The sequence below is a fragment of the Agrilus planipennis genome, unplaced genomic scaffold (genome assembly GCF_000699045.2).
Source record: "Agrilus planipennis isolate EAB-ADULT unplaced genomic scaffold, Apla_2.0 scaffold83, whole genome shotgun sequence".
NCBI lineage: Eukaryota > Metazoa > Arthropoda > Insecta > Coleoptera > Buprestidae > Agrilus > Agrilus planipennis.
In genome coordinates this window covers 687840-699882 of record NW_020438895.1, presented here as the reverse complement: position 1 = coordinate 699882, position 12043 = coordinate 687840, and the positions used below count along the sequence as shown (strand labels likewise).

At 33.6% G+C, this 12043-nt stretch overlaps 1 protein-coding gene across 4 annotated transcripts in view; it reads left to right on the top strand.

Annotated features, from left to right (window-relative positions):
* The first annotated feature begins 735 nt into the window (after positions 1-735).
* LOC108734348 (anaphase-promoting complex subunit 1) overlaps positions 736-12043 on the top strand; it is a 13934-nt gene continuing 2626 nt past the window's right edge. The window contains exons 1-21 of one of the 4 annotated variants that reach the window (XM_025973093.1): positions 736-957; positions 1013-1826; positions 1927-2219; positions 2286-2413; positions 2488-2694; positions 2759-2942; positions 2999-3159; positions 3222-3361; positions 3505-3780; positions 3831-4447; positions 4502-4846; positions 4903-5210; positions 5273-5652; positions 5716-6099; positions 6151-6369; positions 6426-6555; positions 6616-6817; positions 6871-7106; positions 7167-7415; positions 7470-7797; positions 7915-8023. In XM_025973093.1, coding sequence (XP_025828878.1) covers positions 934-957; positions 1013-1826; positions 1927-2219; positions 2286-2413; positions 2488-2694; positions 2759-2942; positions 2999-3159; positions 3222-3361; positions 3505-3780; positions 3831-4447; positions 4502-4846; positions 4903-5210; positions 5273-5652; positions 5716-6099; positions 6151-6369; positions 6426-6555; positions 6616-6817; positions 6871-7106; positions 7167-7415; positions 7470-7797; positions 7915-8023 — 5734 coding nt within the window. In that variant the 5' untranslated portion in view covers positions 736-933. Of the gene's footprint in view, positions 958-1012; positions 1827-1926; positions 2220-2285; positions 2414-2487; positions 2695-2758; positions 2943-2998; positions 3160-3221; positions 3362-3504; positions 3781-3830; positions 4448-4501; positions 4847-4902; positions 5211-5272; positions 5653-5715; positions 6100-6150; positions 6370-6425; positions 6556-6615; positions 6818-6870; positions 7107-7166; positions 7416-7469; positions 7798-7914; positions 8414-12043 lie in introns of those variants that run through there. The other 3 variants (XM_018465867.1, XM_018465868.1, XM_018465869.1) reach the window with 3 other exon arrangements.

The following is a 12043-nucleotide window of genomic DNA, read 5'->3' as shown; positions in this document are numbered from 1 at the left end:
GTAATAGGGTTTATGAAGATTAAATAACCGGAACCAATGTTTTCTGTTTTTTAATCTTCATAAACCCTATTACTAATCTCATTTAAGTCTCAACGCCTTGTAAGAGGTAACTAAAGGGAGGACACCTAGTAAAGCCACCTCCATTGTATGTCTAGTGCCTCTTGTACTACACATGTAACACTGGAGAACTTGAGTTTAAAAATATGTGTAATAAATACTAAATATAATAAATATTATTTATTTGAATAAAGTGGTCCACATATAGGAGGTAAACATTTTCAAAAAATGAATAAAAAAGTTGCTACTTCATCAATATTCTAGAAGAAAATAAAGCTATTTTCAATACTATTGTTTTTAGTTTGTCTTAAAAGTCCGTAATTTCATCTGATTGAAATCCTCTTACTTTTAATCTTGAGACTTACTTGGTTTCTTATAATTGTAGAAATTTGTATACGAATAAATTTTTAATTTTAAGATTCGCAATTAATTTTTTGTGAATCTTGATATTAAGATTATCATATTTATTTATAGATGAAATAATTATTTGTTCCGGTAGTATAATAGTGTAATTATTTCGGCAAATTATTATTTTCCATTAAATTTATGCGGTGTTTCCATGAAATTGTTTAGGATTCCTCAATATATTGAGTTCAGTAGGAAAAAAAAAAGAGAAAAATAAAATGGTGGTTGGCAATCTTGTTTATCATCGTATTTATCGTTGTGGTAATTGTTTGTTTACTTGTTCCCAAAAATTAGGTTAAGTGTCACAAAATTGAATAATTTTGAAACACTTCTATACATTTAAGGTGATTTTGTTTTATTATTTATACTTTTCAGCTTTTAATAAGTCGGAAAGCAATAAATGCGTTTATATATAACTTATGAGTGGCTGTCAGCATTTTATTTGCAAATCTGGATGACAAACTAGAAATCATGATTTCTGCTGCAGATCCACAGGTATTTAATCACCTTTTTGGTAACGTACACGAACAGTCTTAATTATTTTTTAAAGGAATTTGTTCCAAGTGGACGGCAGCATATTTTACGTCATCCAGGCCTATATGAAAAATCTAAAAATTCAGAACAGTGTGATTCTCCAGACTTTCTTTCAAATGAATTTGAAAAAGTAGCTATTAATGAATCAAAAGGTACTGAAAAGTGGTTAATTCGTTCACTTTCGGAAATAGGTTCTACTCATATATCAACTCATGGTACAGAGGCAAACTGTGAGAAGGGGACTAAGCCAGAAAACATTAATAAAAGAAAACTTTTTATAAATGATTCATGGTTATTTAAAAGTGTCGATTTAGACAAAACACAAAAACGTTCATCTAGAAAATTTAATGAACTCAGGTCTAGTGTTTCAGAGAGTAACAAATCTCATATTGATATTGAAACTTCTGTATCCACTAAAAATCCTGTCCCGTTATATATAGTACGGTATAGGTCTAATTTAAAATGTATGGAAGAAGAACTTTATATTAAAGACAACACAGTTATTTGGTCATGTGGCTTAGTCTCCACAGGGAGCAATTATGATTCATCAAATAGAGTAATTAAGAAGTCATTCACTTTAATAAATCCTATTAAACATGCCCTGTGGTGTAAATTTTATTGTGAGCATCCCAGTTTTGGAGATAGCACAGAGACAAATGATAAGGCTAATGTACCAGTAGGTGAACCAATAAGTTGTGTTTGCATAGTTGATAATGAAAATCTTTATTCATATACTGAGACTAATGAAGACTTTGTTACTTCGTTACCATTTGCTATAAAAAAGGTTTATGAATGTAAATTTGGCATTTTGGTAGAAAAGGAAACAAAGGGTAAGTTGTTACCAGAACTTTATTATAACTTCTCATTTTTTTTAAATTTTCTGGGATATCAAAACTTGTTCACTTAATCAATAAGCACTTTCTTTAACAGAACATGATGATGTTGATGATAACTTCATGTTACCAACTATGTTTTCACTTACCCATCCTCTAGACGAATTCAGTCCCCTTGCAATTAAACAAGGTCCTGTTATAAAAATAATGGATGATTCTGCCAGAACTATTATCTTCACTTCCAAAAATCCCAGTTTTTGTGTTATTTATGATGAAAGGTTGAGACAGCACAGCATTTATTTATTGCGAAAATTACAAAGTAATGAAAATGTGGAAATGTCTGTAAAGTCGTTCAATAAAACGGCCCCATCGATTGGCCTGTCAGACAGGGTATGTTTGAGTAATAGTAACTGCAAAGTAGTAAGCAGAGTTTAGAGTCATTATTTTGTACTTTAGTTGAGAAGTCGACTTTCGCTACTTGCTGAACGTGAACAAAAACGCAGTTTCTCACAAGGTACTCCTTTCAATAGTCGATTAGGGAGCGCCATTAATAGTCGGTCCCAAAGTTCAATGGCGACCATTAGGTACTACTAAAGTTTTGTTGACTTATAATTTGCCAAATATACTTAGAGACTCTTGGTAAAATAGGTATTTTTAGTCGATGTCAATCCCCAGCAATGTCACCTTTGGTGACTGAAGGACCATTACTTAATAAATTGTTTCGACATAACATAACTCGTAATGCCGAATTGTATTCAAGCTTTCCATTTGACACTAGAAACACTGAAATTACTGAAACAACGTATCAACTCGATCCCTCCTTTTGTTTGGAACTCCTGTGGACAGATAACGTTCTGTCTCAACAGTAAGTTCGATGATACTTAAATTTGAAATACGCCCGTCATTTTTATTAAATTATTACATTATAGAAGTAACGTTGGACCGGCCTCTAAAGTATTTTTAATCAGCGATCTAGCAGGTCGTCAATTTTTGTGTTATTTAATTTCCACCCTTTCGCAATTAATAATTATTGAAATGGTCGCATCGAAAAGCAATTACTTTAATTTTAACTATGTAACAAGTATTCCTGCAAAAGATGCTGATGTTATTCCAGTAAGTAGTCTTACGATTAAAGTAATTTTATGATATTATTATGTAAATAATTACAGCATCTGCATATGGTGGCAGTATTAGATCATAATAGTAACATAAATCTGTATTCTGGTACCACTTTGGTGGGAAAACTCCATATTGGTGGAGTGTTAGTACAGCACAGTCCTTCTCCTTATGCTATGCGAAGTATTCCTCAATTTAATTCTCCCTTCCCGAGGTATATTAATCTACAATAAGTTTTTATTACGCAATTTTTTAATTTTTTATACTTGTTTGAAGGCGGAGCACTTTGCTTCCACATTATAGTACCCCTGTAGCTGATCCTAATTTTGAGGAACATTTATTGAGCCCAGTTTTACCACTTACTCCGTCTGAAAAACGTGTTGGTGTTATGTTAACTCCTGAGGCTTACACAACAGGTAAATGAAATTACGACTTTCTAGGATATCTCCAATATATTATCAAAAAAAAAGATATTAGAAGTAATATAATCTCAAGCAGAAAATTTCTTATTTCTAAACAATCAGTAAAAAACTACCTGTTTAATATCGGTTATTTTTAGCTAGAGCAAATAATAGGGCCCAATTAGTTGAATTGCGCGATGCTGTTGATAATCGTTTAACTCTCCGATATTCTGATGGTACGTGTTACCGAATAACATTTCCGGATATAACATGCAGCTCCCTGATTAACACGTGTTTAAACGCAATGAGATGTACACTTGAACGAGACATTGTGGTAGTACTTATATCCAAATGGTATGCCATCCGTAATGCACCAGGTTCATCTAATTATACCCAAGAGAAAGAATGGATAATATTCACAGGGCTAATTTTTGGTAAACATTTTTGATAAAAAAAAACACAGAATTTGCATGTTGGTTTGTAGAATTACTGGGCTATAGTGAAGAAGACCACGAAATACAAACGTACCCCTACAGCACCCCTTCGAGTGCTCCAAAGAAACAAAGAACATGTAGCAAAGGTTCAGATCATGATTGGAATCAGTTATTAAACTCGGATTGGCATAAAAATGTTAACAATAATCTTTCGCGAACCCTGAATTTAAAGAAAACAATCTCTTCACTGGAATCTCCAAATAAAAGTAACAGAATACATTCGAACATCAACGCCACCCTTTTTCCTCATATCTACACGATCTTTTTCACTTTGCATTTGGTTTATGAAGATTTAAAATTAAGCAGCTTGCGTTATAACGAGCTTCCCTTATTAGCTAATTTCTTGAACAGATTGTCTTCAGATATTGGACTTCATCAATATGAAGTGCAATATTGGAAAGAGTTTCCAGATAATTGTGAAATTCGAGGCGTAAATAACGATAAATGTATTTCAAAAAACAGTTTAAGTTTTGTTGAGAATAAAAATTTAATGGGAAACAAGGTCGAGAGTGTTTTCAAATTTGTTTTTGATCTACTTGACGGCAAAGATGTGGAACCGTTCCCTTATATTGAAAATGTTAATGTCAAAACGAAGAATATTTTACAGGTTGTGCATTCTTGAAGCCGCTATTGTAGTGTATCTTAAATTAAATGTTTTTAGCTTTGCGGTTTACTTATCAGTGGTTCATGTTGCCAAGTCGGCACCATTGAATTGGATAAATTCGTGAAACAAATTTCATTACATAGCGAAATTCAATCGGAATCTTTTGTAAAAAAGACAAATTCTATTAAAGTAGAACATGACGTAGCTAAGAAAGTTGTCTCTTTGATGACTGAAATGGGTATCACGAACAAGGAAATGGATACACTTCCTTCCGGAATAAATTTACTGTTGCACGATGCTCTTTGGCAATGTCGTGAGAACCCTCCCCCTGACTGGTCTGCCAAAGCCTATAATTTATTACAAAGGCCAGATTTAGCCGCTCAGGCTCAAATAATTGAAAGGGTATAACCACAAACATGATATATGCTAGTAAGATTACATGATTATATTCATTTAAGGGCAAGTCTGAATCATCCATTGATAAATATGGAGCTTGTGGGTCTCTTCAAGAAATATTACCAACAATTAAACAAGTGGATGATATAGAAAACGAGGACGGTATGGAAGATATAGACAATACTTTGCTTAAAATGCGCTTTCCAGAAGATCACAGAGTAGCAGAAGCTAGAAAGCTTCTTCAAAGTTCGAAACCAGTAACCATCGCATTGATTCAGAGACCTGACGTTTCTGATCATGATTTTATAGATGAACAGGAAAAACATCTTTACGCTATTTGTTCAAGAACGATGGCTCTTCCGGTTGGGAGGTGAATATATTTTTCTAGTACACATTTAAGTAGGTATTTTTATTCACATGACGAACCTACAGGGGCATGTTTACCATGAGAACAGCTACACCTATAATAACGGAACCACTACCCTGCCCACGTTTATGTTTAACGGGTAAAACACCACCTCGGGGTGCAACGGTTGAATTAACGCACATTGACACGCCTCCAAATATGAACTTATGGCCTCTTTTTCATAATGGGGTGGCGAATGGTCTTAGAATTTCTCCGGATGCTCATAATATCGATTCGAATTGGATCGTATTTAATAAACCCAAAAATTCCATGGAAACAATGATGGAACACGCCGGATTCTTAATGGCCCTGGGTCTAAATGGACATTTGAAAAACCTAGCCATTATGAAAACCTTCGACTACTTGGCAAAGTTTCACGAAATGACCAGCGTTGGTGTCCTTTTAGGTAGGTTCTGATCTGGTTGGTGGATAAACATTGCTATATGCCTTTTTTATCGTATCTGATCAGGTTTGGCTGCTGCAAATCGAGGCACCGCTAACACGTCTATAACAAAAATGCTGAGCATTCACATCGAAGCACTTTTACCTCCAACGTCCATGGAATTAGACATACCACAAAATCTTCAGGTTGCGGCATTAATGGGCATAGGTTTGGTATACCAAGGAACAGGTCACAGGCATATGACCGAAGTTCTTCTATCGGAAATTGGTAGACCTCCAGGTCCCGAAATGGACAACAGCATTGATAGAGAATCATATGCGTTGGCCGCTGGTTTAGCCCTAGGATTAGTGACATTGAGGCAGGCTGGAAAAACCACTGAACTGACTGATTTAAATGTACCGGATACGCTTCATTATTATATGGTTGGCGGAAATAAGAGACCTCTTACAGGTAAAACACTACAGTTTTCTGTCATTTTGTATCACACGTGCATATTATCAGGTTCCCAAAAAGACAAGTACAAAGTGACATCTTTTCAAATAAAAGAGGGATCCACTGTTAATTTGGACGTAACTGCTCCTGCAGCCACTTTGGCACTGGGTTTGATGTTTCTGGGTAGTGGTAATAAAGCAGTGGCGGATTGGATGGCGCCCCCTGCGACGCAGTATTTATTAGACTTCGTTAGACCCGATTTTCTTATGCTTCGAGCTTTAGCGAGGTGTAAGTGGTTTACTATTCGAAGTATAATCGTTGACATTTTTTGGAATTTATTTCAGCTCTTATTTTGTGGGACGAGATTGAACCTAGTCAAACTTGGGTAGAATCTCAGGTACCCAGTACCATAATACAATACTGTATAGCCCGTAGGTCATCAATAGAAAATGGTATCGATTACGAAGCTATGAAGTATGCTTTACTAATGTGGAATAAAATTGTATTATGTATATATTTGTAATTTTTTTTCAGCCAAGCTTATTGTAATATAGTGGCCGGGGCCTGTTTTGCAATCGGTTTAAAGTATGCAGGTTCTGCTGACGAGGAGGCTTACAAGACGCTTTTGTATTTCTGTTTTTTATTTACAAATCTTACTTCGAAAACCATCGCGGACTTAGCTGGGAAGCCCACTATCGAGACCTGTTTGAATGTCGTTCTTATTTCAATAGCCATAGTAAGAGCACTTTGTAGACATATTTTTTTTATTTATACACAAGTTTATTTAAGGTCATGGCTGGAACAGGCCATTTGGCAATATTGAGATTTGTGAGGCATTTGCGCAGAAGAGTAGGTGTTAGTAGCAGTTCTGTGGTTACTTACGGTTCACATTTAGCAGTTCACATGGCACTCGGTCTGTTGTTTCTTGGTGGGGGACGATATACTCTTAGTAATTCCCCTTCAAGCATTGCCGCTCTTATTTGTGCTTTTTATCCTAAATTTCCCACCCACAGTAATGACAATAGGTACCTATACCAGAGGAATAATTTTGGCAAAGGGATTATTTTTATTTGTTTTAATTAAAGATACCATCTTCAAGCATTTCGACATCTGTACGTATTAGCCGTAGAATCAAGAATTGTCATTCCCAAAGATATATCTACTGGTAAAATGTGTTATGCCTGGTTAACAGTTATTTTCTTGAATGGTAAACGGGAAGTCATGAAGGGACCTTGTCTAATTCCTGATCTGAATAGTTTATTGAGAGTTTCCATAGATGACGACAGACATTGGCCTGTTGTTTTTGAAAGAGGACGAAATTGGGATTTGCTATTGTAACTACTTAATATTTATAATGAATTTTAACGGTAATGGCTCTTTTTTGACAGGAAGCTCATAAGCTCTTCCGGCTTTATAGATGTGAAACAGAGGGCGGGTTGTTTGAGTTATGTGGAAGACAAACTCGGTTATCAGAGTGAATTGGCTCGCACATTGACTCAGTCAACGGTTATACCTTGGGATCCTCCACCTAAATCGATAATATCTTTCTCGTCCGATTCGACAGTACGCCATTTCACTAAGCATTTTTTAATTTCTAAATCGTCAGATAAAAGCGAAGAAGAAGCTACATTTCAACAAACGTTAACAAGAGCCACTTACGACTTTGTTATAAGAGATAAGTTACCTGCTTTACCAATATTAATTAGTCTTGTCAAGGTGAGTCCTTCTTACTTAAAAGGGTATGATGAAAAAATATGATATTTCATCAAAAGAAAATTATTAAAACGTCTTTGGTTTTCAGCTCATACTTTCTCTTGCAATTTTATTTTACAGATCGTTTGTGATGTTGACAAGACTCCTAACGTTTTGCAACTTTGGCAGTTCAGAATTGTTTGTCGTCATATATTGAAGCAGACGTGCGTTAGCAATTTAATATCAGGAGATTCATGCTTGGCATTGATGCAAAAACTCATGCTTAAAGTTAACGCGTGGGAACCGATTTTATTTGACAATTTGAGATCTTACCTTTTCGGTAAGCAAGTGAATTGTGTCGAAGACATAGCGAGAAAGATTGCCCTTTACGTATCTTTTTACGATATTCCGTATAACGAAAACTTACCTTGCCAAAACTGGTTGGAATTAATGTGTAATATGGATAAATTAAAAATTCCACCGCACACAATGGATAAACTTCTCACAATAATGAATTCATGATTTATTAATTAGGAGGTAATATAGTAGTCTTGAAAGAATCAGAAAAGAAAATTATTTACACTTTGATAAGTATATAATTTTTAGTTGAACGATCTTTGTAAAGATAATTTGTAAACTCTTAGTTTAATTATATAATAAAGAATGTTACTTTTCAAATGTTTTTTTTATTCCTATTTTTATATTTTATAAAAAAGTGCTCCGGTTTTTAAGTATACACCATAGAACCATGTGGTATTATTTCTGTAATTAAATAGATGTGCATTTTTAGCTCAATGTGCATCCGTGTGAGACCGGGTTAAGAATAGTCTCACCGTAGGTCCCAGCGTGTCGTAGAAGGCGACTAAAGGGTACAAATATCCGGAAAGGTTTTATTTCTTACTTTAAAACTTTTACGTGATATTTTCTTATTTAGAAGTTTTAAATAACAATTCCGCCAACAATCTAAGATAGCAACGTAAAGGCTCTGTTACACAACGCATAGATCCACCCTTCGTATATGTTCGGTGCGACCTGGAGTGCGGATGTGCGTTCTTTGACTCCTTTATGTACCGCGTTGATACCTTATGAGACAATCTGTATATTTGATCAAAAACTAACTCATCTCCGATAACATTTTTTTATAATGAAATTAGGTAGTAGGTCATATAGTATTACAGATAATAAATTTAATGCCACAATAAAAAAAACTAATATCCCCGAACTTATATAAGTATATTAATAAATAATATACTTATAGAAAGGCCTTCACTTGGGTATTCACCCCAGAAGTAATTATCAACAGTAAAAAAAATAATGGCCACATGCTTAACGNTTTTTTCTAATTGGCTATTATTTTATAAAAAAATGACCACCTGTTTTTCCAGTATCATAACCATAGAAATAATATAATTAGCCGAAACATTTTTAATATAGAAATGAATAAACTACACTCGGAGAAGTTTCACTTATTTATTAAACCTCAATGCACATTTCGCTTTCTTAGGGCATCTAAACGAATGCGAGTATCAAGAAGATGCCCTGAGAAGACGAAATTTACACTTCAGTGAAACTTCAAGTGTAGTTTATTTTATTTTGTATTGGTTCATCTGCATTATGATAACCGTTTTTCTTTTAATTCTGTTGTTGAAGTTGCTCAAATTTTAAATATTGAATAAGAGTAACTGTAATGAAAGAAACTTGTAGAAATTAGTGGTTTGGTTTAATTTTAAATCGAAAATTGTTTTCTTTTTTCTTGTATATTACATCACATTTTTTTTTTCAAGTTTTCTTGAGAGTCGATGTATCAGCAAATAAAACATCACAAATGTACTTAAAAGAGATATTTAAAATTGAACCTAACCACGATATAGAATCGTGAGGTAGATATAAGTAGATCGTTCATTATGTATCTTTCTCTGCATTGTGTAATTACCATGTCCCCTTTTTTTATTGTATAGAGAATGGCTGTAAAACGCAGTGTTATTGTTTGTATTTTGTTAGGGCGTAAGTTCGTAATAGTTGTATTATAAATAAATAAATAGTATTGTGTTGTACATAGTTTCCTAATAATAGTAATGATGATAATGATAATAACAATTAATAATTACAACATTGTATAAACTAATTGGGTTGAAGAAAATGGCTCGTTTGTAAAAGCCTTACGGTTTGACTTGTACCTGAACTCTTCCAGAAGCTGGAGCATAGTGGAGTAAAGTGCTAGTAAATTATTTGTTCGTTGTGAATCTCGAAGAAAACAAGTGGTTGAATATTATTATTAGTAGTTTTAGGTTGCCATATCAGATTTTTCCGTTTTTTTGTCGTTTAGGAAAATAGTTATGAAAGAGAGGCTTTGAAATAGTAGTGGTAGTCAACTTAAAAATAAAAATATTTTATTTGATTTAATAACAAATTGCACGTTTAGAAAATACATTATTGATAAATTGTTTACGTACGTGATGGTTAAAAGTAAATTGAAAAATGAAAAAATTTGGTATGGCAAAAGATTTTGCAGTTGTTTGCTAACATAGACTGTAATATTGAAAATTTACGTCATATTCGCCAATTATAAAAGAATTAACCAAACGGATGGCTAAAAAGTAACAAATAGTTCACATTATTTATGTACTAATTAGGTGCTGATAAAAAAATCATTATAAAATAAACTTGTTTGTTAAGCATAGTATGTTATATTTGTCTTTTTTTTATCTAATATGTAGGTAAAATAAAATACTAAAACCGGTTATTTTTTTTGTTTTTTTTTCCAGTTTTAAGACACATCAATATTAAATTTTGCATTTTCCATCCCCGTGCGAGGCCGGGGTAAGAATAGTCTCGCCGTAAGTCTCGGCGTGTCGTAAGAGGCGACTAAAGAGACGTCTTTATGACATCAGGTAAGACAATGTTATCGTGTATCCTTTTTTATCTAAACTATACTTATGCCTGTTCGAGTTTTAGAAAAATGTGAAGATTGGCTGAGGATGGAAAGGTGAATATGTAACCTGTCTGATGGTAATCTAAAATGTAAATAAATCACTAAAATCGAAAGGTTCTCGTAAAAACGTTTAAAACCCCAAAACAAGTTTCGACACCCACGGCGTCAACCTCTGAAACTCAGGTCCTTCTTTAATTAATTAGAAACCCTGGGCGTTTTAAGATAATGGAGCCCCTATGACTATGGCAGTAGACTCTTAATTTAAACCACGCAAAAGGAGATACTTATTACCAGTGCCTGAGCACCTACTGAATTGGATTGGGCATCCAATTCCAGTCGATTCAGATAATAACCCAACTTGAAAGTTCGGTTCAAATAGTTCAAGCTCGTAAATAAACAGTCGAACTCGATCTTTTCAGATTAACACCCCCACAGTATATAAATATTTATAGTATTATGAAGGGAGCACCCAGTCAAACTGTAACGTTGTTGCGCCCCTGCTTATTACTAATTACTGCTTACATCTTCAGAATCATCAGAATGCCCAAAATGCTAGTAAGTTATCAGGTATTATAGTCAGTAATTATTGTTTAATTTTCAAAAAATAAATATATTTATTTATAATATCCGTTATTGTTTGGTGATCTGGCAGGAGCCAAAAGGCCCAATCGATTGCGGGTCAAATTTAGCTTTAGAATGTAGATTAATTTAGTCTTTGAAAACCCTGGGATGTGGAAACACGTTTCAAGTTTCTAAACGTTTTTAAACGTGTAGAATTTTGAGATTAATTGTAAGTGTTTTATTTAGTTTAGTTCCACAGAATTTTTTTATATCTCAATTGTAGGTAAGAAATACAAATAAATTTTTAGAGCTATAGTGAATAAATGTTATATTTGTATTCTTTGATTAATAAATAACCGGAACCAATGTTTTCTGTTTTTTAATCTTCATAAACCCTATTACTAATCTCATTTAAGTCTCAACGCCTTGTAAGAGGTAACTAAAGGGAGGACACCAAGTAAAGCCACCTCCATTGTATGTCTAGTGCCTCTTGTACTACACATGTAACACTGGAGAACTTGAGTTTAAAAATATGTGTAATAAATACTAAATATAATAAATATTATTTATTTGAATAAAGTGGTCCACATATAGGAGGTAAACATTTTCAAAAAATGAATAAAAAAGTTGCTACTTCATCAATATTCTAGAAGAAAATAAAGCTATTTTCAATACTATTGTTTTTAGTTTGTCTTAAAAGTCCGTAATTTCATCTGATTGAAATCCTCTTACTTTTAATCTTGAGACTTACTTGGTTTCTTATTATGTGTATGCTTG